The sequence below is a fragment of the Lampris incognitus genome, chromosome 5 (genome assembly GCF_029633865.1).
Source record: "Lampris incognitus isolate fLamInc1 chromosome 5, fLamInc1.hap2, whole genome shotgun sequence".
Lineage (NCBI taxonomy): Eukaryota > Metazoa > Chordata > Actinopteri > Lampriformes > Lampridae > Lampris > Lampris incognitus.
In genome coordinates this window covers 19,573,359-19,599,960 of record NC_079215.1, presented here as the reverse complement: position 1 = coordinate 19,599,960, position 26,602 = coordinate 19,573,359, and the positions used below count along the sequence as shown (strand labels likewise).

The following is a 26,602-nucleotide window of genomic DNA, read 5'->3' as shown; positions in this document are numbered from 1 at the left end:
TACAACTGATTTAATTTATATACCACCAGTGCCTAAAATAGGATCTATTATTAAAAGTAGACACTTTTTTTCAAGGTTTTTTTCCTCAAATCACTACTTCCACGTGAAATCCATCTTACTTTGTTGTGAAAAGAAAAAAGGAAAATTTTTACAAAATTCAATGTTTGTTTACATGCTCAAATCTGTATACCATTTCAATATGCACCTGTTTAAAAAGGTCCAGCTATACATTGCTTTCCTCTGCCATTTAAACCCATTAAACACAGATTCTCCTCTATTCTTCACCTTTTTCAGGGGACCAAAAGTCTGAGCAAACAGAGACATCCCTCCAATCAAACAATGGTCCCGTGGAGGCCCCCCAGGAGGCCCACAACCCTGCAGACAGTTGGGCTGAGCCCGGGGAGCAGGATGCAGACGATGAGGCGGCGGAGGACACCGATGATACCAGGTTTGATCACAGTTTGGGTTTGCTATAATATTGGGGTTATTTCAGGGGAAATATTGGGATTATTTTAGGAAAAAAAATCAACGTTTCCTCACACACATGCTTTGTAAAAATACACTTCAGCTCCTTGACAGCCAGTTCAGGATGGTGACATTTCTAAAGTTTTCATTTATAGTCAGAGATTGGCACAAATGCATCAAAAAGTATCTTGTTACAAATTATAAATACTTGCTCATCAAATGTATCAAAATGAAATACTAAATAATGGTATGAGAAAATGTATTTAATTAAAATACAAGTAATTTGTAATTTGAAAATACAAACATACAATCTATACAAACTGATATCACATTTATGCATTTAGTAGCCTAAATATGGGGCTGGCGACAGGCATGGACGCAATTTCATGAATACTGGGGTGGCATCGAGTGCTTTACCTGTGCCCCCATCCATAGGGTTAGTGGTTGTGTCCGGAAGGGCATCCGATGTAAAACTTTGCCAAATCATTATGTGGATTGACAAGATACCGAATCAGTCGAGGCCTGGGTTGACAACGACTGCCATTGGTGCTGTGCCCTCACAGGGTACTGATGGAAACTATAAAATCCACTTTGGCGATCCCTGAGAAACAGGGGAAAACCTGAAAGAAGAAAAAGAAGAATAGTAGTAGTAGCCTAAATATGAGTCTGATCTTAACCCCCCCCCCCCTAAATTGAAAAGATGAGCTCTGCTAATTTCCCCACATCATAGATTTGAAGTGGCCAATCAGGATATCTTGGAGGTGGGAGGCTGCGAATTTAGGGGTTGTATGCTGGGTGGTTTCTGTCAGTCAAAGTGACCATTGACTGACTTAGTGAACAGCCAATTGAAATGCAGCTGGGGGAACTGAACAGTTATGCCACAGTGATGCACTAGTTCTTTCAGAAGACAAAAAGACTGGGCATTTACCAGATGCCTTTTTCAAGAGCGATAAATATAAGTGCAGTGGAGTAAGTACATTTCTGTGATCTCCAACTTTAAAAGTAACCAATTGAATGAGTGCAAAAGACACATTACAGTACCATTACAGCAGAGTATAATACAGTACAAAATAGTAGAAAGAGAAGCATCCCCCCCTTCCCCTCAATGCCAACAACAACCTAAAAAAAAGAAAAGAGTATGCTCCTTTGTGTACCCCATAACACTGCAGTCCTTCCATTTCCGTTTTAGTTGTTTTTTAGCACAACTAATATCTAACAATTTTTTCCCCTAAATTTCAGTTTTAGTTGTTTTTAGCACAACTAATCTCTCCATCAGTTAAGCTGTTAATTGCCTTCTGTGAGGGTGGTATACCATGCCTGTAAAGGAGAAGATGGTGCCAATGATGGCAAAGTGGTATTGAATCTCACAAAGAGTAGTTTGAACAGTGGATATGAATCTAGCGAGGAAAGGTCCTTTCTGGGGTCCTCCAGAAAGTGAAGGGTCTCCAACTCTGCTTTGCTGTGGCTGGGCAACATCTCTCTGCCCAACTGGCTCTCGGCTCCTGTTGTTGGGATTGGAAACAGTAGAGGCAAACAGGGCAACAAAGTTATGAATTTACATTAAATTCAAGGATTTTTAATATCACAAAATATTTAAAAATGTGATATGAAACTAGCTACTCATTTATTTTCTAATTGATGAATATTCATTTTTGATGATTAATTCATGAAACTGCAGTTTAACCTTAAGACACTGAAGTGAGAGTAGTTTACCTGTACCCTGATCAGAGAAGATGAAGAAATTGTCTTCATTCTGTTCTTTCTGACACAAGGCCAAGCTCTTCAGCTGAGTGCAGAAACAGGTGATGTATCCTCTTCTTTTCTGCAGCTAGTTTGGGAGGCAACCACCTCATCTTGAAAAATGGGTGGGGGTTGCTGTAGCCAGGATGGCTTTATGGACATCAGTCTTCAGCTGTAAGAAGCTACTGAACCTTTTCAAAGCCAGCTATGGCGGTTTGCAAGATATGCGAACAGTACTGCAGGTTTGAAGTTTGCAGGTCATGTAGTTTAGCCTGAACAGCAAAGGGGGTAGGTATGAGCTCACCATAGTAGCATGAGGTCTGAAGGCGATCAATTTCAATGGCAATTGCAAATGGAAATCAAGCTCTACTTCTTTGAATGGTGGGAGTTGCAAGGCAGGCATGATCTCAGGAAGCTTCTCCCGAAGAAATGTCAGCTGATTCAAACAGTCATAAAAAGAATTTTGGTCTGCCAGAAGCATTCCATAGGGCTGAACACTTTGCCATGGATGAATGATTCAGCATGGAGAGAGCTGAATTGCTTTTAATTGCCCTGTTGGCATCGGTGGTTGAAACCAAACTCACTGTGTAAGTGACATGACACCTGACATGAGGTGGTAGAATGATAGCACACTCTGACCTTTCTTCTTCCTCTGGATCTATAAATTACAAATGAAAGATCCTGTTCCTGCTCATCTGTCTCACCATGTTCCTCTGAAACAACTGTGATATTGAACTCTCAAAATTCTTTTGAGAAGTTTGATGCATTGCCAGTTACAGTAAAAAAAAAATAGTGTCAGTTGTGACTCCATATTCTGAATGGATGTCCTCCAGTAGTTCTGCAATATGGTATGCAGACTGGGGAAATGTCTTCAAGTAAGAGCAGCTGATTCACGTTCTAGCGTGTCTGTTTGTATCGAATGTACAGTGATTCCCATATAACTTGTTTTTTTTAGTTGACCAGATATCTGCAGGGGTACAAACATGTTGTATGCACTTAAGTCTCACCTTCATATTTGTTTTATTATTAAAGTCTTCATCGATTCTTCTCCCAGGTGTCCTCCTGGACATAACTTTAGCACCTTGGCAAAGTCCCTTTACCTAGTCTATAAATTCTTTATGCTTAAAAGTGGCCAGCAGGTACATACCTTTAATGATGAGAGTCCATTTTATTTTGTCACTGGACCACATTCAAAGAGAGTAATTTGTTTGTACGAGGTCCTGTTTTTTTTTTCCCCCACTGGCAAATTCTTTTTTGTGGTCTTCATATTCCTTTATTTTGTCAGGGTGCTGTCATTTCAAGTGGGTTTTAAAATTTGATGTCTCTCAAGAGAGCCACATATTATGAACCTTTCATTAGTGCACAGCTGACACTCAGCCTCTATCTTTCTGTTTGGGATCTGCTTCACTATTTGGAAGTATTTCCCATACAGCATTGCGCATTTGAGAGCATTGGTGTGGCTTCTTCTTCTGCAGATGTGGCAGATGATGGGCCAGCCTGGCCAGGCTCTGATGGTTCATTGCCACTCATCCTCTGAGATGACTGACTTGTACCTTAAGATAAATGTGTAAAGATACCATTAAATGGATTAGGCCTAACAGTTGCAACTTAAAACCAAGAGCATTCAAAGAACACTAACAACTCACATGATGGACACTAAAATGCAGTCATTTATGTGTTACTTGAGCGTTATCCAGGAATGAAGTCAATTAATCCGTATTGTAAAACGTTTTGTACAGAAAGATGAACAACATTTAGCTTTAGAGTAAAGATCAGATGGAAAGATTTTAGATTGGTACATGACTTGTTTTCATAAAATCTATGATTTTTTTTTTTAAACCTGAATATTAACCTGACCATCTGTAGTAAGAGTAGTAGTAGCAGTAGTAGTAGTAGCAGCACCAGTAGATTAATCTGACCATCCCCTGGCATAGCAAAGACTATAAAATGTTATCCTTATCCTCAGGAGGACTGGACAAGCTATTTCCCTGACAACTATTAAGAATGGCCACTATAAAATGCCTAAAAGCAGCTATACTAGAAATTAAATTTGTCCTGAGTTACAAAAGTCGCTAATAACTAATCTCGCTAATGAAGCTTCCCATATGATGACTAACCACAAGATATCACTGTTCCAGGCTGCCTGAGCGTGTGTGTGACGTTAGCTGGTATGCTAACGTTACTAGCTAGTAAGTATATTTGCCAGTTCTAGAGCACATGTGTTTGCTAATTGCTCTTTTCTTCTGTTGTATTTTAGAGTCATTCAGAAAGCTTGCTTTAGCATGCAATATCTGATCATATTTCGATTACATACCTTTATCTTAGGGGAAATTTGCACCAAACACCAAATCGGCTTCTTTCCTCAAGCTACTGGCCACAAGGAACACAAATGAAATATGGTAGTTCACAATGAGTGCGTTGCTGGACCCGACAGGACATGTCACGTGATTCACTTGCATTTAGCCAAAGGCTGATTAGGCTTAATTGTTGTAAAGGTTTTTTTCTACAGCTTAAACCTGGGGATAAAAATGTGTCTTATTTGAGAATAAAATGACATATTAAATAATATATTTTAAGTCTTTCAAATACACAAATACAAGCTCTTAAAGTATTTTGTTACAAATTACATCTTAGGGCGTCCGGGTGGCGTAATGGTCTGTATTGCCCAGTATCACAAATTACAAATTGCCTCAAGGGGCTTTACAGCAACACAACATCCTGTCCTTAGACACTCACATTGGATAAGGAACAACTCCCTAAAACAACCCTTTAATGGAGAAAAAATAGGTAGAAACCTCAGGGAGAGCAACAGAGGAGGGATCTCTTTCCCAAGATGGACAATGTGCAATGGATGCTGTGTTTACACAATTTACACAATACAACATTGAAAGAGGATAACAGAATTATAATGGAATTATAAAATTTATGAAGAATGTGATGAGGAGGATGCCAAGCAGTGTCCAGACGCCACCAGAACAGCCCAGGACCCAAGCCACGCGACCACCATCACCATGTAAAAAAAGAAAAAATTATATGGATTTATAAGATATATAAAAAGAAAATGTGATGAGGGGAATGCCAAGCAGTGTCCAGGTGGTGACCACTGTCACCATGGAGACCTGGGAGAAGGACCGACTGCACATGCACACAAAGGAGACTCTCATGACACCATTCACACACAAAAAGAGAAAGGAGAAGACATCATTCAGAGAGAGAAAAGACATGTGCGAGAAGAGAACAGTTTGCAGTAGTCATTAGTCATAATCAGTTAAGTCATCAATTAGTCATAAGCTATACACCATAATCTCATCAGCAGAGCAGTGCTTGGTAAATTCATTGATACAGAAACCAACCCACCATGCAGTACTGGTTGTGAAGCACTCAACTTAAAGGCAACTAATTGTAAGCTAAGGCAAAAAGATGAGTTTTAAGTTTGGATTTAAAGGACTCACCAGACTCTGATTGTCTGATGGCAGCAGAAAGGTTATTCCACAAGAACGGGGCCTGATAGGAAAAGGCCCTGCCACCAGCTGACTTCTTTTTAACTTTGGGTACATACAGGAGCCCTGTATTTTGAGTGCAAAGAGCTCGAGATGTGATTTACGGTTTAAGGAGATGAGCCAGGTGAGACGAGGCAAGCCCATTTAGGATTTTATAAGTCAGCAGAAACACACTGAATTTTGATTTAACATGGATAGGAAGCCAATGAAGGGAGGCAAGAATTGATGTAATACGGCCAAATTTCCTAGTTTTATTTCGGATTCTAGCAGCAGCATTCTGAACCATCTGAAGACCTTTAGTACTAGAATGTGGCAGACCTGAAAACGGAACATTACAGTAATCAAGTCTGGATGAAACAAATGCATGTATTAGAGTCTCTACGTCAGCCATGGAGAGGAAAGACCGAATTTTAGCTAGGCTACGTGTGTGGAAAAACGGCAGTCTTGGTGATTTCTTTAATATGCTTATCAAAGGAAAGGCTGGGATCAAACGTAACACCAACATTTTTGGCTGACACACTTTGTGAAACCACAGAGTTGTCGATTGTTATTGTTACTTGATCAAATTGGTGTCTGTGTCTAGCAAGGCCAATGGCCAGCATCTCGGTTTTATCCGAATTTAAAAGCAGAAAGTTAAGTGACATCCAAAAAAAAAAAAATTGTGTTGTATTGTGTTGTCTACCAACATGGAGATCGGTGGTTCGAATCCCCGTGTTACCTCCAGCTGGGGAAGCCACATGTGGATAGGTTTCCTGGTTGCTGCACCAGTGCTTCCTCTGGTTGATTGGGGCGCCTGTTCAGGGGGGAGGGGGAACTAGGGGGAATAGCGTGATCCTCCTATGTGCTACGTCCCCCTGGCGAAACTCCTCACTGTCATATGAAAAGAAGCGGCTGGCAACTACACGTATCGGAGGAGGCATGTGGTAGTCTGCAGCTCTTTCGGATCAGCAGAGGGGGTGGAACAGTGACCAGGATGACTTGGAAGAGTGGGGTAATTGGCCAAGTACAATTGGGGAGGAAAAGGGGGGGGGATCCCCCAAAAAACAAATTACATCTTAGTTTATTTCTGTCCAGCAAAATACAAATTACCAAATACTCAAATGTTGGTATTTTGAATACCTTTAATTGAAATACAGGCCCATCTCCACTTACAGTATAATCTGCATTCCAAAATATCAGATTGAAGTTGCATTATCCAAAAGACTACATCTCCCTCCCTCCAGTTTATTTTTGTCATAATTAGTCATCCTCTGAATTTACTCGTGCATATGCCCAGCAGCCATGTATGCATAAAGGCAGAAATGTCTTCGTTCTCCAGGTAGGAGTCCTCTCTTGTAGGCTCGTGCTGATGGACGATGGTATCGTATGTATCGGAGATGTTGCAAAGCCATTGGTGATGTTTACAGGACGTCATTCATCATCCTAACTGGAGACAGAACCAGAAGTGTGTGCTGTCGTTGGTTGAATTACTAACACTATAAAACTAATCCTACATTGTTTGAAAACTATGGTTAGATTGAAACGTTCAGTTAGCATTTGCATTCACCAGGGATTGAGTAGTTAGCCAGTTGGCAGCAGAGGCTTTAACACACTGAAAAGTCATTGTGTCAGTTAATCATCGGTACCTGCCAGAATATCATAGACATAAACTCGGATGTAGGTTGGTAAAGTGATGTTGAAGCTTAGTAGTACTGTGGGTCGGGTAGCTAGTTAGCAGTTCTTCCTCTGTGTGTGTGTGTGTGTGTGTGTGTGTGTGTGTGTGTGTGTGTATACACACACACATATATATACATGTATAGTATATATATATATATATATATATATATATATATATATATATATATATATATATATATATATATATATATATATATATATATATATATAGGTATAAAATCTACTCCTGGTTTTCACTTTTGGGAAAGTGTAATTTTGGGCAGCAGTGATCTCCCATGGTGCAATGGGACAGTGTAAATACGGAGCACATGGCCTAAGCCTACTCCTTAGATTTGATTTTCTGTGAGAAGAATATTGTTGTTAAACTGACAATTTTCATTAAATAAAAAAACGTATCTACTGCAAATAACAATGCAATGTAACCTGCTAAGCATGAGACGGGTAACAGAGCAGTCCCACTAGTTAGGAAGGTAGCGTTCAATCCCGTATTTGTAGCGGCAAACAAAGGTGTGACAGGAAAAGTGAACTAACAAGGAACTGAAGAGGCAGTAGGCAGTAAAGAGGTGTTATTCATTCTGAAATTATTGAGTTATATGTTTACTCATAATGATAATACGGGCAAGGCCTCTCATTTCTAATTGTGTGTGTGTATATTTGAGTGAACGTTTCTATTTTCACACCTTATGTTTAACTTCCCCTTCTCCCCCAGCTCCCTCACTTCCTCGGCTAGCTCCACGGCCTCCTCTCAGAGCGGGGGTCTGGGAACAAACCGCAAGAAGAGCATCCCCCTCTCTATCCGCAACCTGAAGAGGAAGCACAAGAAGAAGAGGACCAAGTTCTCCCGTGAATTCAAGCCAGGAGACAGGTAGGTTAGCAGGGACACACTTGTAGAGGATTTTCTCTCTCTCTCTCTCTCTCTCTCTCTCTCGCTCTCATGCTCTCTCTCCCTCTGTCTGTCTCTGTCTCACACATTGAGAAAATCTATCTGGCAATATGAAGGGCTGGTGGTACACAATGTCAGTCTGTCAGGGATTAAGGAGCCTGCTTAGTTAGAGACTGACATATATACACACACACACACACACACACACACACACATCCATCCTCGGTTCACAAACTAACGCCAGTGCTGAAACGATTGGTCAGTTACTCAATTAGTCAATCAATAGAAAACTAATCAATTACAGTTTTGGTCATCGATTAATCATTTGAATCATTCATCCATCCATCCATCCATTATCCAAACTGCTTATCCTGCCCTCAGGGTCACGGGGATACTGGAGCCTATCCCAGCAGTCATTGTGCAGCAGGCAGGGCAACACCCTGGGCAGGCCGCCAGGCCATCATAATGGGCCGACACACACATACACACACACACACTCACCCACACACACACACACACACACTCTCCCACATTCATACCTAGGGGCAATTTAGTGTGGCCGATTCACCGGACCTACATGTCTTTGGACTGTGGGAGGAAACCGGAGCTCCCGGAGAAAACTCACGCAGACACGGGGAGAAATGCAAACTCCACGCAGAGGACGACCGGGAATGACCCCCTAGATTGGACTACCCCGGGGCTCAAACCCAGAACCTTCTTGCTGTGAGGTGAAAGCGCTAACCACTGCACCACCGTGCCGCCCCATTTGAATCATTCATCAAGCAAAAATAACAAACGTTTGTTTGTTTCAGTTTCATAAATTCCAAGATTTGCGTGCCTTCCTGTGATTTATATCGTTATGAAATTAATACTTGAGGGTTTTTTGGCTGTTGGTCAGACTAAACAGTTTTAAAGGTTAAAAAAACACATCAGTTTAGATGACCACAGTCTGAGATATAAAAAAAAATGCCAGAATTTGGGGAAAATGTTGGGATGGGCTACAGGTATCAAACCACAGCCTGCAGTTTTTTTGTTTTTGTTTTTTTACCTTTGGGGGAAAAAGTCAGTCTACTTTGGACTATTCATTTGGTCATCTTCAGCCACTTCTCTGGGGTCGGGTCACAGTGGCAGCAAGCTAAGTAGGGCACTCCAGACGTCCCTCTCCCCAGCAACGCCCTCCAGCTCCTCCTTGGGGATCCCGCGGCCTTCCCAGGCCAAATTGGACATGTAGTCCCTCCAGCGAGTTCTGGGTCTACCCCGGGGTCTCTCCGAGTTGGCCATGCCTGGTAAACCTCCAAAGGAAGGCGCCCAGGAGGCATCCTAATCTGATGCCCGAACCACCTCAACTGGCTCCTTTTGATGCGAAGGAGCAGTGGCTCTACTCTGAACTCCCTCTGGATGTCCGAGCTCCTCACCCTATCTCTAAGGCTGAGCCCAGACACCCTATGGAGGAAACTCATTTCAGCCGCTTGTATCTCAAGTGTGAAACTCATCTCACCCTTTCGGTCACTACCCAAAGCTCATGACCATAGGTGAGGGTTGGAACGAAGATTGACTGGTAAATTGAGAGCTTTGCCTTCTGGCTCAGCTTCTTCGTCACAACGGTCCGGTACAACGTCCGCATTACTGCTGATTCTGCACCAATCCACCTGTCAATCTCCCGCTCCATCCTACCCCCACTAGTGAACAAGACCCTGAGACACTTGAACTCCTTCACTTGAGGCAACCACTCATCCGCAACCCAGAGGGAGCAATCCACCATTTTCTGGTAGTGAACCATGGTCTCTGACTTGGCGGTGCTGACTCTCATCCCAGCCATTTCATATTGATTTCACACTCCGCTGCAAACTGCCCCAGTGCACACTCTGGACTAATTCTATAAATTATAAAACTATATATAAAAATCAAATAAAAACTATGTAAAAAAAAATCCCTATCAAATTAGAACTACTGAAAAATACAAAAATATGTAACCTTGGTCTGTCTCTCTCGATGACTGTATTCTCTCTCTCGCTCTCTCAATATGGGTGCTTTCACACTAGGGGCCGGTATCTGAGTATACTTGACACCAAGGTTGAGTTCGTTTGAGTAGTGGGAACACTGCGTACCGTACCCGGGTACGGTTGAGCCAGGTCCACCTGAAAAGGTGGTCTCGATTACAGTTCGTACTCAGCTGTGGTTTACATCAGGTGTAAAAACAACTGTACCAAAACATGGAAGTGGACTGCTATGCTACAAAGGCATTTCTCAACGTCGCCCATCTCCTCCAAAATCTGCGTATGTGCGCAGCACGTGCCGATCTCATGTGTGGATATACTCGTACCCGGGTATGGAACAACGTTACTAATGTGAAAGCTGATGGCGGGGTGGGGGCAATCATAATCAGGCACGGTACAAACCAATCGTACGTAATGTGAAAACGCTCTATATCTCTCATTCAAATACTCTTTCTCAATAGAAGAATCTAAATTTTTTTTTTTTTTTTATTCAGAGTAGAAGGTGGAAGGGCATAGCCGGTGGGTTGTGACTCGTATCGTATCACATAGCCACGCCTATGACAATCCATGGTTGTAATAATGCAGTTATAACCACAGAAGCCGCACTTAATGAAGTTCACTGCTTTGTGTATAGAGCATATAGATTGTGCCAATTTTTTTTTTTTTTACATTCGTCCACTCAGTGGTAAATGGAGTTATTTAAAGGGTAGCAGGAAAGGATCACATCACAGTGAATGATAGATATGAAGTGACCACCCACTGGGAAACAGCCTGTTTGTTGGCCCAGCAGAAGGCAGGCTCCTTTTAAAAACGACCTAACAAATTTCATACAGCCTCAACAACGCAACAGTGTGTTAAATTGACCTGAACGGGATTTTTTTTATATCATTTGTTTTTGTATTTTCTTTAATATGATGGTGCTCCTACAGAGTGGCGGTGGAGGTGGTGTCCACGAAGACCTCGGCTGATGTGATGTGGAAGGACGGGCGGGTGGAGAAAGGGATTCGGTCCAACGATCTCATTCCCATCCAGCACCTCGACAGCCACGAGTTCTGTCCTGGGGACTTCGTGGTCGACAAACGACGTAAGGAGATTCAAATTGAAGTAGATTTTATTTCTGCTGTTGATATTTTGTACCATTCGGTGTCACGGGGCTTTATAGAATTTTACATTATTCAGTTAGATTGATTTTGGTTTCAGTTTGTTTCCTCTCAGTTGTGTGGTATGAAAGCATAAAATAGGTATCAGTTTTCTTTTCTTGGGACTGGGATGAAACCCCTTATTTAGGTCGCTCAGCCACCTTAGCACCTATCTAGGCCATAGCTGAAATTATGCCAAGTGCATGAGGGAGAAGTAGACTACACTTTCAGGCTGTAGTAGCGTAACATGGGTAAACTAAGAAAAGATGTGATCATTAACTGCCTGACTAATACATTTTTAGTGATAGATATTCCACGCCATGGTCAGGCATTTTATGTGCCTATGTGTCGTGTGTACTCGACTCGTTTGACTTGTGACTTGTTTGTGTGCATCTCAATCTATCTGGTCCGTTAGGGTAGAATTGGAAACCTGTGGGTGTCTTTTTATGTATTTTTATGCACTGCTTAAATGTAAATGGTACCAACTTCCATTTATACATGCTGCAACTACATGCATCTGCCTCACTTCACACTGTGTCTGGGTTTATCTCTCTCTCTCCCTTGCTCTGTGTGTGTGTGTGTGTGTGTGTGTGTGTGTGTGTGTATATGTGTGCGTGTGCGTGCGTGTGCGTGTGTGTGCGAATGTGCCTGCTTCTTTGGTCCCCCTTAGCACAAGCCCTTCAGGACCCAGGCGTGTATGGAGTGATTCAGTCTGGTGATCACAAGGGTCGGACGTGTGCTGTCAAGTGGATCAAACTCAATTCCACCAGCGACGATGTGGAGGTTGGTCAAGAGTGTATTTGATTTTGTGTGTGTGTGTGTGTGAGAGAGAGAGAGAGAGAGAGAGAGAGAGAGAGAGAGAGAGAGAGAGAGAGAGAGAGAGAGAGAGAGAGAGAGAGAGAGAGAGAGAGAGAGAGAGAGAGAGAGAGAGAGAGAGAGAGAGAGAGAGAGAGAGAGAGAGAGAGAGAGAGAGAGAGAGAGAGAGAAAAACACAGGCTGACTTAACTGAGAGGGAAGAGACGGAGAGATAGTGAAAGTTGAGACAGACAGGGAGGAGACGGAGCGATAAGAGAGATAGGCAGACAGAAGGGATGGAAGAGCTCTGTGGTTACCATAGCAACATGGCCTCATTTTCTGTCATGGCATTATGAGAGAGAGCTGTCACATTGCAATACCTCTGTTTTGTGTTATTATTGCTATTATTTATTTATTATGCAAGGTCCTCAGGGAAAAATGAAATGAGTGTTGATCAGGTCTGCGTGTGTCTTTGCTTTGATCCAAGGTGATAGGCGAGGAGGAGGATGTCAGCGTGTATGACATCGCAGATCACCCAGACTTCCATTTCCACACCACAGACATTGTCATCAGAATATGGAACTCGGAGAACGGAAACACGAATGACTGCGAGAACGAGGTGAAGAAATGGCTTCTTTTTTCAAGTCGATACCATGTTTTACATGTAGTAGGCGCTTGATGCTCTGTTGCATGCTTATAGTTCCTGGTTTGCACTCAGTTGGGGTGTCAGGAGATTATATAGGCCTCGACAAGGCCGAGCAAAAAAATTGAGTCAACACATTGCGCTCAATCCTGTGGTTGATGTGAACTCGTTCTAATAAAATCAGGTGCATTTCATTTACTGTCCACTCATCAACATGCCACCTGCAATCTAGCAGTTTCCCAGATAGAAAATCAGGTCTGGACCGGGACAGAATGATGCCTGCAAAATTTTGGAGTCCAGCCACCTTTAGTTACTGTCATTGTGTCCATTAAAAGTAGAATCTGTAATGTCAGGAACTGGTGACCTCTATGCCACTTTTTAAAAAAAATTATTTGCTGTATGTTACTGTTGTAGTAGCATACAGCAAGACAACTCTATCTTTCAGTGCCATTCCTGTTATTAAGATCTAGTCAGTCTTCAGAAATAAAGAATGGGGGAAAAAAACCTGCTTGTTTTCCACTTAAGGCTTAGCGTGGCGCATAAAAAAAAAAATCAAACTGTGCCCTCAAAATTCAAATTCGTGTCCATCTATAAATTTTGGGAATTATTACACGTGCACGATACATACAAAATTCCTATTTCTATCAAGTTTGTAGGGTTGAATGTGTTATTGAAAGTAAGACTGTCAAGAAGGTTCCTTCCAAACGCTTGTGTAGATGCCAAACCATATTTCCTGAATGTGTTCATTATCACTGCAGTTAACGCAGAGCAAAGAAGAGTAAATTAAAAAATTACAAGGAGTTAAAAGTTACTTTCATTCTTAATTTTTTGTTTCACAATAGCCACAAAACCAAACCACCATTTCCCTTTTCTTTCAGCTATATCCTTGTAATAATCTGACATTATCTTTCATATGTTGCACCAAAGCTGCTCTTTTTTGTTCATAGTGGGCTGTCGGAGGAAGTAGAGAACTTCACTGTGCCCTCATTGGTGGACTGCTGTGTCAATAATCATTCCACAGCATTCCCGATCTGAAAATGCCCAGCCTTCCATTAAACTTGTACTTGTTCATGTGATAATGGCTACCTCATTAACATGTGAATCGCAGTTCTTTCTATTAGAGAAGTTGGAAAATACATGAATTTGACGTGGTGGGTGGCTAACACATAGGATGTAACACAATTTCGTAAAGAAAGATAATTAAGTTGGGTAGACAAGGTAAGTAAAGAAATTGATAAAGTAATTGGTCTCTTTCATACGGAGGGCGAAAATAAAAAAATTGGAAAGAACATGCAAATAGTGGGGCTCTGCAGTATTCACACCATAGTATCTGCAATATCACATGTTAGAGTAATGCAATGGTAAGAAACATACTAACTGGGAATATTGAGCCAGATCTGGGAAATGTGATCTGAATAGGTGGTTTTTAAATACAGCACTAAGTTGGACGACTGCACATAACACTTTGTGCAAGTTGGTTGTAATAATTTTCATGAGTGCTGATAAATAACAGCAGTAGAGTATCCATTAATATCCATGGGGGTGTGGTGTGAGAGAGGGGGTTTTGATGGTGTCCTCCACTTTAACTGTTCTGTAAAGTAGCTGACCTTTGAACCTCTTTTGTGCCCATAACCCTCCCACCCCCCCAAAGACATCAGTAGGTCAGGTCTCCAGGGTGGACGTGAGCAGCAAGGTGGAAGTGGTTTGGGCCGACAACTCCATGACCATTGTCCTCCCACAGGTAATAATTTCTTCTTTCAGACTGATCACCCCATGGACGAAATGGGCCTCGTGCAAGTGTTCTCTTACTTAAAAATAGTTAGTCTAATTTTTAGGATTTTCCATGTAGTTGTGAAAATCTTGGTTAAGAAAATTTGTTAATGCTAGGCTAGAAAGTATTAGGGATCGGCTTCGGGGAAGGTTTATTTCCCTTTTTTTGAGAGGAGCTGCTAATGATCCCCATAGATATCCAGCAATTTAGCTAAGCTAGGCTAAACTCGCCATTCAGTGTACCTTCACAGACACAAATATGGTATCCATGAGTTGGCCTATGTAAGTAGGACACACAGTGAGAGCTCTGGAAACATGAGCGCTCTCATTTTTGAGTTTCTCATATTTTTCTGAAATTTGTTCTTAGAAGATGTGCATAAGAGAAATCAATACTGGATTCACAAAATATTCTTAAATGCCCACAAATTTGTTCTACACATGCATTGAATGTTGAATGCCACTTGTTTGTGGATTGAATATGTATGCCAGTAAATCTGCAATTAACATAATTGTCACTTCAAAAAAGCCATTTAAGGACATTAGATTTTGTGTGTCGTGCAAAAAAGAACACTTTGGGGGTCTCTGAACAGCTGATCTGGTGCTGCCATCACATCTGGCCATGCTGTTGAAAAAAGGTTTAAAAAAGCTTTTACAAGTTAGGAAATGATTGTGCTGTTGTAAGAGCTGTCAGGTATGCACAAAAACATTCTTATCATTGTAAGGCTTTTATATTAAAATGGTTGTCTCACCAGTTTTACAAGAGCCCGCTGTGCATGAGGTTTGTCTGTATTAGGTAGGTGTTCCAAGGGGGTTCTAAGAAGTGACAAAAAGAAAATGAAGAATTTTCCAGAGTGAGGTCCTATTGATTTTAATTCATCTTAACCGTCAACAGTAGTCTTGCTTCAGTTTAAATTATTACAAAAATTCTGTGTGGGGTTCCTCCCATAGTCCAGAGATATGCAATTCTTTAAATTGCCCATAGGTGTGAACTGTGTGTGAGTGACTATGTGTGTGTACCCTGTGGTGGACAGCTACATCATAACAGGTGCATCACCCAATGCATGCTGGGGATAGACCCCAACCCCCCGTGACCCTGAATTAGCTGAAGCATGTATAAATAATGGATTTGACAGCTGATAATGTAATATTAATGAGTAGACTTGTTTCATCTTTATTCATTTAGACCTAAATGTATTTGCATTATATATATTCTCCAATACTGAAATTAGCCTTTCTTTTTCTTGAACAAGTGATATATATGCATTTTTATGCTTCGAAAGGTGTGGAGGAGCAACAGGAATATTGAATGTATTCATATGCCACGTGTTTGCACGGCCCCTACATTTTTATCTTGTTAATGAACAAATCCAAAATAAGAGAAGAATGGTAAAAGCCATAAGTTTTCCTAGTTTGTTAGAACTTTCTATGAACAGATCTGCACATACAAACTTGTGTTTTGCATGAGGGCCAGTGAGCTGGAAGTAAGTTGAGCTGAACTTTGTGTAAGACATTTAGCGTAATTTTTTTTGAAGTGATGCCAAGGTGACACTAGAGTATTATATATATCAGTGTTCGTTACTGTGATTATAAATGCAATTTAACAGGGCGCCTCAGTGGCTGACCTGGTAGATCGCGTACCACATAAGGCTGAGTCCTTACTGCAGAGGCCTGGGTTCGAAGCCGGCCCGGGCCCTTTGCTGCATGCTATCCTCTCTTCCTTTCTCCCCTGCCTTTCCTGTCTCTTTCTACTGTCACTGTTAAAAATAAGCAGAAAATGCTGGGGAAAAAAATCTTTAAAAAAATAAAATGCAATTTAGCATCAGCCTGGGGCTAAACAGGAGCTGCTGGTTTCATCTTATGACATTTACCTGTACACTCATGCACACACAGCACCTGTACAATGTGGAGTCAGAGATTGAGGAGACAGACTACGACTCGGTGGAGGAGACGAGCAGCGGCCTGTCAACTGAGGAGTGGGAAGACGAGAGTGACAGCTGGGAGACTGATAATGGCCTCACCACTGAGGATGACAGCCACGTCAACAATGCTGATGTCAACTCCACGGCAACCCTGGCCCCAACGCCCACAGGCTCTTCACCCTTCATCATTCCACCAGAGGAGGGCAACAAGGCAGGGGTCACCAGCCCCAGTAAGGGCGTCCCCGGGGAGGAAGGGGAGGGTGCCATGGCCGTGGCTAGTTCAGCTTCTGGAGGAGGTGGGTCACCCCCCAATTTTTATATGTATCTTGTAAGGGTCAATGGTCAAAAACAACAGAATATTGATTAAATACTTCCCTTGATCACCTCTCTGCCATTAGCATTCTATGTAGACTTCCCCAGAATGAAACCTTTAAATAATTCAAAATATCGTAACACTATAAATTGCTTTTGGTTGGCTTTTTTTCCTCTGCTGTAATTGGCTGTCATTTCTATTTTATTTGGTTGGGGCATTCACTGCCAGCGCTGTCCAGTGTCTAACTCAGGGGTGGGCAATCTTACCCAGAAAGGGCCGGTGTGGGTGAAGATTTTTGTTCCAACCAAGCAGTTACAATGGGCCGTGTCTGCAGGTGGGAAGCCGGATGTGGGTATGTGTTCTGGTTGCACTAGCGCCTCCTCTGGTCGGGCGGGGTGCCTGTTCGGGGAGGAGGGAGAACTGGGGGGAATAGTGTGAGCCTCCCACACGCTACGTCCCCCATGGCGAAACTCCTCACTGTCAGGTGAAAAGAAACGGCTGGCGACTCTACATGTATCGGAGGAGGCATGTGGTAGTGTGCAGCCCTCCCCGGATCAGCAGAGGGGGTGGAGCAGCGACCGGGACGGCTCTGAAGAGTGGGGTACTTGGCCAGATACAATTGGGGAGAAAAGGGGGGAACCCCCCCCTCCAAAGAAAAGACTGCTTAGTTTTACTAAAAATGAGATTACAATCATATAACAGAAAGCCTGCTGATCTTACACCTCATGCCTAATTATCGTATTAATAAAAACAATGCCTTTTAATTCTGTCTGTACACTCAGGAACTGCTTTAGGAGGGGCAGGCGATGGAGCAGAGAAGCCGAGCAAAATTGGTACTCCTCGAGGGTTTAGGGAGCTAAAAGAGGCTCTGAAGATTCTGGAGAGCCTGAAGAACATGACTGTCGAACAACTCTGGACCGGTGGATCGCCAACCTCGCCAATCTCTGCCGAACCCACGTCCACCACTAACGTAGCGAGCTCATCAGTGCCTGTGGTCCCTGAGAAGCCCACCAAGGAGAAACGCTTCCTGGATGACATTAAGAAGCTGCAGGAAAACCTGAGGAAGACACTAGACAATGTTGCCATAGTGGAGGAGGAGAAGATGGAAGCCGTGGTTGAAGCAGGAGGAAGTGGAGGAGCGGGCACGGAGGTCAGAGAATTCGCAGTTGGGCTGAGTAGTCACATTGCAGTCAATGCAGTTGTAAGGCAAATTTTGTCCATCAGTCATGTTAAACTAAAACTCTTACTGTTTGATAGAAAGTGAAAGCTGCCAAGGTCTGCTGTTTTATGACTACTTTTGAAGAAAAATATTCTAGTGTACCTGACAAATAATGTAATTTATTCTGATTTAATGACCTCTTGGACAGCTGCCTTATTTCCCACTCTAAAATCAACCGAATCATTTTTAGTGATAAATTCTTTGCTAATGGAGTTTTGGAAATCAAAAGCTGCATATATCTGTAGAAATTACCTAGCTCTTTTCTTATTCTTTAATTTCGCAATACATATCACACACAACAAAAAACATTGCAATGTAGACTTCTTTCAACATCGCTCAGCCTTAATTCACTGCATACAGTTTGGGTTTTTATCAAATTTGTTGCTATTATGCTCTAATATTTTAACTAAATTGTAACATTGGGGGGAAAAACTGACAACCCTAATGTAAACGGCTTGTACAAAAATCCTTTGGATTGAATTTCACCACTTCAATTTAGATTTATAACAGCAAAAAAAAAAAAGAAGAAATGACCGGTCAATACAAAGCATTGTTTTGTAAGCTGTTAAATTCTTACCTTAGCTTGCAGCTAAGATGGCTTACCTGAAAAATATTAGCCATTTGCTGTCTCTTCCATTGTTCCTTCATTTCATGTTCCACCAATAATGCTAGGATGAAGCAATCAGAGATTGGCCATTTGCTATCTCTTCCATTGTTCCTTCATTTCATGTTCCACCAATAATGCTAGGATGAAGCAATCAGAGATTGGCCACTTGCTATCTCTTCCATTGTTCCTTCATTTCATGTTCCACCAATAATGCTAGGATGAAGCAATTAGAGGTCACAAAAGCCAGCCTCGTCAGAATGCTTGAGTTTGCCATAAAGATGTGTCGGCATCGATTAATTGTCTCTGGTCCCTTACCGGTGAGAGGTAATGATGAGATATGCAGTAGGCTCCCCTCAATGACTCGCTGGCTGACTCATTACTGTAACGAGCAGGGATTCAGCTTTGTTGATAACTTTGTTGATGCCTTAAACTGATTAGTAAGGAAAATAATGACACAGGGTGGCACCTGTGTCCTCATTTAGTTTATGAGGTGAATTTTTAGATGAATTTTTGTTAGGCAGCATGGTGGCCCATTGGTTATTGCTGTTGCCTCACAGCAAGAAGGTCCTGGGTTCGAACCCCAAGGTTATCCAACCTTGGGAGGGGGGGTCATCCCAGGTCATCCTCTGTGTGGAGTTTGCCTGTTCTCCCCGTGTCTGCGGTGGGTTTTCTCCAGCTGCTCCAGTTTCCCCCACCATCAAAAGAAACATGCGTGTTAGGGTTTATACTCCTGTCTGTGCCCCTGACCAAGGCAATGGGAATAGAACTGGGGTTGGTCCCCGTAGTATGAAGACGGGAGTTCACTGCTCCTAGCTACAGAGATCACAGCTAGGATGGGTTAATTTGCAGTAACTGAATTTCCCCACAGGGATTAATAAAGGAAACTTAATTAATTATAACTTAATTATTTGCAAGTTCCCTCTGCCACTAGGAAGTGTAAACAGCATCTAAAATGAACAGGTGAGGTAGGGCTGAGTCACGGGCCAAGGTTACATGCCTAAAAACGTACCTTATATAAACTGTACAACCATCAATATTTCTTTTGGGGTTTTTTTTTTTAGATCAGTGGTGACTAACCATGTGCCATGGAGAACCATGTGTATGCAGGTTTTCATTCCAGCCGGCCTCCACACCAGGTGATTTCACTGATACGTTCTTCCGCTTTGGTTGAAGGGTTGCTAATCAGTGAAATCACCTGGTGTGGAGTCCGGCTGGAATGAAAACCTGCATACACATGGCTCTCCATGGCACATGGTTAGCCACCCCTGTTTTAGATCCTGGAAGGAGCTGTTTCCAAATACTCTCAAGCTCAATAAGGCCACCAGAGTGTCAGCCTATACAATTTTTTAGAAGCTGGCTACCATATCCGTGAGGTTAAACAACACTGGCTGGACACAATTAAAACCAATGATCCAACCACAGCTCTATAAATAGATGATAAAGAATAGGATAATAAAAATCAGTTTTCTAAAAAACACGTCATGTTTGTTGCATTTGATACATTTTTTTTGTAGAATGGATGCAGTCTAAAAAGAAATGAGCAAATATTGAAAGATAATTCCCTAAAAGTTGCGATGGTTGGTGATTTTTGTGAAATTCGCCCATTGACCCCCAATTCATTTTGCACTTAACTGTCTTTCGTGCACCCCTAGTGGCTATTTCGAGTGACGTACCTTTCGTTCAGGTGAAAATGCTATTGCTCATAGTCTGTTATCTTTCAGGGGGAGCGAGCAGGAGAGGAGAGGCCCCAGCAGGAGCCCCAAACACCAGTGAGTGGACCGGAATGGCCCAGTGACACGCCAGTACTGTGCCAACAGAGTGGAGGCAAGCCTGGGGTCACCTTCACTAGTGCCAAGGGAGAGGTGTTCTCTGTGCTGGAGTGGGCACCAGGTGAGATAAACCCTCTCCTTGTCTTTGTACTTTCATTAGTGCTGAGCGATTAACCGAAATTTTGGTTATATTTCAATGTTTATAAAACTAATTGATCGGTTCAATACTAGAACCACTGAAACTGAATGCTGTTTTTTTTCTGAGGTCAATAATCAGGAAGGAAGTGACACATGGTATGCATTATCCAGTGTTCGTTTGGGGACCATCCACATCGGCATTTCTCATTAACAAATATGAGGATAATAACTGCTAAAAGACTTTGGGTTCCATTGTTTTAATTTACAATATGAAAAACAAACTCAAAGGCAAATACACACTGAGTTTTTGCTGTCAATTTCAGGAAGTAATATTGTGCTAACTACCTCCAGTGCAACACAAATAAGGGTCTGTGCTGCAACTGTACCTCTTCTAATGTTCGCACTGGATCTCCCCTACTCGTGAGCAATTTACGTAGTGAGAGGAGTTTTGCACTAAAAGCTCATGTGGAAGGCTGTACTGTGTGGTTATATATTATTTTAGTGCAATTCCTGTGTTCAAATAAAACATGTAGTTTTCATTTCATCCTTACCTAGAAAATTTTTAATTACAATATTGATGGTTTTTGATTGTCTTTCTCCCTCCGCCCCCCTCCCCCCTCCATTTATTTGTCTCTTCCTTGAATCTTTGCCTGCTGTTCTTGCCGTTCTAGACACGCACACGTTTAAGAAAATGGAGTTTCAGCCAGCAGAGGCTAAGAAGTTCTTCAGCACAGTGAGGAAGGAGATGGCTCTCCTGGCAACCTCCCTGCCTGATGGCATTATGGTCAAAACCTTTGAAGATCGCATGGTACAGTGCTGATATGTGAAAATGATCGCCCACCTATCTCACTTCATTGTGACTTTGACTATGTCCTGCACTTTTGCATCTTATATATCAAAAATAATACATGATCAAAATAGATGCAATAACTCCTTCCTTCCTTCCTTCCCTTCGCCTCACAGGAAATATCCTGAGCTACAGTCGGGTCCCAAACTCAAGCTTTAGTTAAACATTTTATGAATAAAAGCCTCCTATTTAAATCTCAATCACCTAATGTTAAACTCCTATAAAGTTGAGCTGCCCCCATCACATAACCAGCGCAACTTCTCAACCATCTCCCCAACACAGGACCTGTTCTCGGCTCTGATCAAAGGGCCGACCCGCACACCCTATGAGGACGGCCTGTTTCTGTTTGACATCCAGTTGCCCAACATTTACCCGGCAGTGCCGCCTCTCTTCCGCTACCTGTCGCAGTGCAGCGGCCGCCTCAACCCCAACCTGTATGACAACGGGAAGGTCTGTGTCAGTCTGCTGGGCACCTGGATCGGCAAGGTGAGCGCAGGGTTACTACGGACTTGGGAAAGAGGGTCATTTAATGGACATGGATTTATCCGGGTGACTTGAGTGCTGAGACATATTGACGGGTTTTTTTCCCCCAAAATATGTGCCAACACCCTGTATCAAGAGACGACACAAGACAAACTGGATGGAAGAATTACGCCAGCATCATCTTTTGATGATCCATAGTTCGATAAAAGCATTGACTTTGTTTGTTTGAACAGGAATAAATAACCCTATCGCTAATTTTCTCATTAAAATAATATAGTATAAGGGGCGTCCGGGTAGCGTGGCAGTCTGTTCCGTTGCCTACCAATATGGGGCTCGGCGGTTCAAACCGTGTTACCTCCAGCTTGGTCGAGCGTCCTACCAACACAATTGGCCGTGACTGTGGGTGGGAAGCCAGATGTGGGTATGTGTCCTGGTCGCTGCACTAGCGCCTCCTCTGGTCAGATGGGTGCCTGTTTGAGGGGGAGGGGGAACTGGGGGGAAATAGTGTGATCCTCTCACGTGCTACGTCCCCCTGGCGAAACTCCTCACTGTCAAGTGAAAAGAAGCAGCTGGCGACTCCACATGTATCGGAGGAAACATGTGGTAGTCTGCAGCTCTCCCTGGATCGGCAGATGGGGTGGAGCAGCGACCGAGACAGCTCAGAAGAGTGAGGTAATTGGCTGGATACAGTTGGGGGGGGGGGGCAATCCCAAAAATAATAATAATATTATAGTATACATGCACCATCTCAAAATGTATCTCATTATTGCACCCAGTCTACTGAAAACACTGATGTTATGTGAGGTCATACCAGGATAAAACCTTCTTCTTCTTTTTTTTGGACAGATAATCCCCAAACAGATGGTCAGAGGAAAGAGACAAAATGGGCACTTATGGGAATTTTATCCTGGGCCAATGAAAACACATGTTTACCACTTTTTTTGAACTCTTGATGCAGTCAGAATATGACCTATGACCTCTCATTTGAAGTGTAAAATACATTTTGAGAATACTTGTAAGCATTGCTACATTTTCAGGGATTAGCCCACTATGTTTATATTGTTGTTATTATTACAACCCCTGAAGACCTTGCAGGCATATTGACATGTTCACTCATTTGTGTGATTATGATTGACAGGGCACTGAGAGATGGACTAGTAAGTCAAGCCTGCTACAGGTTCTTATCTCCATACAAGGTAAGTGCAGGCATACACACACACATACTGACAAGCACACGTACACACCTTTACCCTTGTCTTCTCTGCAGCGTAATGTTTTATTCATGTGCCCATTTGCTCAAATCTGTTTTAGCTGCAGTATGGCCACCAGTCGCTCTAAATATAAAAGTGTTTTACAGAGAAAAGCTATGCTGCTGCAGTCTGCTATGGAACTGTGATGAGCCAACATAGTATACCTTGTGTAATACATACTGTTATTCAATCACAAGCCCTTAAGTGATAAAGTGACATGAGCATTGAAAACCTTTTGCTGCTCTTTGATGATAGTTTGTTAAAAATGTGTACTCACGGGGCATCCGGGTAGCGTAGCGGTCTATTCTGTTGCCTTCCAACACGGGGATCCCGGTTCGAATCCCTGTGTTACCTCCGGCTTGGTCGGGCGTGCAACAGACACGATTGACCGTGGCTGCGGGTGGGAAGCCGGATGTAGGTATGTGTCCTGGTCACTGCACTAGCGCCTGCTCTGGTCGGTCAGGACACCTGTTCGAGGGGGAACTGGGGGGGGGGAATAGCGTTATCCTCCCACAAGCTACGTCCCCCATAAGCAACATTCTCTAAACTTCACATTGCCCTCTAAATTTAGGTTTTTAACCTCTCACTGCCTTCGAAGCTCGTCAAGTCTTACTTTGTAACCTGAACCACTTGAGTTGCTAGACTCACTTCAAAATGTTATTTGGCTACCTCCTATAAGTTCTGCAATCACCTAGATCCAACCACAAAGCACTCCATTAAACGGCTTGAAAAGACCACCTATAAAGAAAGCAAATGGCAGCACCACATACAAGCTTCAATGGTGCTGCTAATTGATGTCCAGTTGTTAACTTAGAACACTAACAGTTTGTGATTAACCCCTGTGGTTACAGACCTGGCACTGCAAGCGTAACAGGTTTTACTATCATACCATGTAGGAAATGTGAATCAACAATGCAATTAACAATTTAAAATTGTCTCAAGACACTTGTTTACTATTCACGGTGTACTCTGCCCTGTGTGCTGCCATGTTTGCGTGACGTCATATAATGGCTGCTTGGTGAAGTTGAGGTTGTTGAATTGTGCCCAAGTTTACTAGTTTGAATTTGGACATCAAGTGGCATTCCATTGCACTTTTTCAAGTAGGAGGTTGGATATTCCGACTTTCCGTGTTGTCTGGAACACAGCATTAGCCTGCTGGGTAATCAGTGTCTCTTTCTCACAGGCCTAATACTTGTCAACGAGCCATACTACAATGAGGCTGGCTTCGATAGCGACAGAGGCCTCCAGGAAGGCTATGAGAACAGCCGCTGCTACAACGAGATGGCACTGATCAAGATGGTGCAGTCGATGACCCAGCTACTCCAGAGCCCTGTGGAGGTCTTCAAGCAGGAGATCCAAGAGCACTTTATGTCGAGTGGCTGGCGGCTAGTGCATCGTCTAGAGAGCTGGCTGGACCTCCACGAGGCCACCGAGAGAGGACGGGCAGCACAGACGTCCGTCAGGGCTCAGCCTTCAAAGGACAGACCTCCATCACTGGAAAATGCGGATGAGCTACTGTCCATCGGGTCGGCACCGGTGGCGGTGGCCCACAGTAGCCCCAATAAGCCTATGGAGGAGGGACTTACAGAAGGGCTTGGTAGCAATATTGTGGAGGAAGAGCTGGAGGATTCAGGGTTGAGCCTCTCCACTATGGCCACCTCCCAGCAGGAGCTGCGTCAGAACACAGACTGTGATTGCATGCCTGCCAGCAACTCCATCGGAGGCGGCTCTGTCAGTATGGTGGCACGCGGCGGGGTAGCATCAGAATCAAGCTCTGTGGCAGCAGGGACAGGAAGCCAGCCTGTGGTGCGACCAAAGAAGCGGAGAAAGAGCTATAGGAGTTTCCTCCCAGAGCGCAGCGGCTACCCGGACATCGGTTTCCCACTTTTCCCTCTCTCCAAGGGATTCGTGAAGAGTGTCCGGGGGGTGCTGTTGCAGTACCGGGCTGCACTGACCGCCGCTGGCATCCCGGACAGCACTGAGGACAAGTAAGTGCCTCCACACGGCTCCCTGCCTCCCTCCTCATCCTCTCCTCCACCCTTCACCTCCCACCGCGCCTGATTCTGTGGAGGAGGTTTTGTGACTTTCTCTGGTTAGGCGGAGGATGGGTGACCTCCAATCTCCAGTCCTCTATGCTACTTATCCAGAGCTGCACTGTGCCCCTCAGCACTGCCCACACCCACACCCATGCTTTCGCCATTTCTGCCCAGTCATCCTTTTCAACCATTTCTGTGTCTCTGCTGCCCTGACGCCCGTTGCATTCTGCCTTTTACCCCCCCCCCCCCCCCCGACCCCGGCTAACTCGACCACTGCGACAAAAGGACAGTAGTTATCGCCTAGAGAAACATCACACGGCACAAGGGATGTGACCTGTGATGTCACACGGGTCTGCCCTCCTTCAGCATCAGTCCGCGGAGGCCAGACAAACACACGCACACATGCAAACAAACCACTCTGTATCATGGGAAACCCCACTTCCTGTATGCACTAAGCACATGGACACACAGGCATGGAACCGCCGCTTTTACTCAAGGCTGTCAAAGTTATCTCTCTCGCGCTCGTTCCTGAACTCTCCTGAGGCATTGATTTTGATGGGGTGGGGGGAAGCAATAGACAGGATTTGGGGGGTGGGGCCTTGACCCCCCCCCCCCACACACACACACACACACACCTCCCCTTTGCCTCCAGGCTACACCACAACGTTGGTGGGGCTGCACCAGTCAATCTGCTTCCCTGGACTGAAAAACAAAATGCAGACTTTCTGCAGCCTGTCTGTAGCGATACTTCACTGATTGCTGTACTAACCCCAGACTACAACACATCTGTGTACTATCTGGTTTGGAGAAGTCACGCGCATGTGACATGTTAGAGGGGGAATCTTTAAATATACAAACACATACGAATACTCCTGTTATGCTTTCTGCCAAACTCTTTATCACAACCCTCTCTTGTTCTCTCTCTCTCTTAACACAAGACGTGCACACAAAAACACTGGAATGTTTCAAACTGCCTCTGTGATAACTTGAGAAATTCCTAATCATTCACTATATTTGCTGGTGTTTTCCTATTCAATTGCTCGCACTGAACCACGCAGCGAACATCGAGTGACAACGTTTACATACAAATCACCTCAGGCGATCAGACCGCCGTAGCGCTTTTTGTATCACGATACTCCATGGAAGACATTCAGATTGGCTTTTAAAGCTCCCGGGCCATCATGAAGGCACCGCCACAATTTCTCTTTTTTTCTTTTTCTTTTTGTAATTGGAAAGTTTCCTCTTTTGTTAGGTCACACCAGAATGGGTCCAAAAGGTGTTCGGTGCTTTGATGCACGTGTGGGCTTTTCTTTTCTAAGACAAGAGCTTCCAGAACTTTCCCTCAAATCCTCCACTTCCCCCGCTGTAGGTCAGCGGTTGGTCAAGGGAAGTGACCCCACATCACTGCAAAT

General features: G+C 43.5%; 1 protein-coding gene and 1 non-coding gene across 2 annotated transcripts in view; both read left to right on the top strand.

Moving 5' to 3' along the window:
* The window catches only part of ube2o (ubiquitin-conjugating enzyme E2O), a 61,797-nt gene extending 36,475 nt beyond the window's left edge, over positions 1-25,322 (top strand). Inside the window, exons 10-22 of the mRNA XM_056280879.1 lie at positions 295-448; positions 8,092-8,247; positions 11,192-11,346; positions 12,072-12,184; positions 12,684-12,815; positions 14,491-14,580; positions 16,500-16,824; positions 17,624-17,991; positions 20,389-20,557; positions 21,246-21,382; positions 21,704-21,907; positions 23,043-23,100; positions 24,338-25,322. Of these exons, the coding sequence (XP_056136854.1) occupies positions 295-448; positions 8,092-8,247; positions 11,192-11,346; positions 12,072-12,184; positions 12,684-12,815; positions 14,491-14,580; positions 16,500-16,824; positions 17,624-17,991; positions 20,389-20,557; positions 21,246-21,382; positions 21,704-21,907; positions 23,043-23,100; positions 24,338-25,146 (2,870 nt within the window). The 3' untranslated portion in view covers positions 25,147-25,322. The remainder of the gene's footprint in view (positions 1-294; positions 449-8,091; positions 8,248-11,191; positions 11,347-12,071; positions 12,185-12,683; positions 12,816-14,490; positions 14,581-16,499; positions 16,825-17,623; positions 17,992-20,388; positions 20,558-21,245; positions 21,383-21,703; positions 21,908-23,042; positions 23,101-24,337) is intronic.
* On the top strand, positions 19,088-19,224 carry LOC130113517 (U12 minor spliceosomal RNA). Its single transcript, XR_008810306.1, has one exon. It is a non-coding gene; the product is annotated as a U12 minor spliceosomal RNA (small nuclear RNA).
* Positions 25,323-26,602: the final 1,280 nt, after the last annotated feature.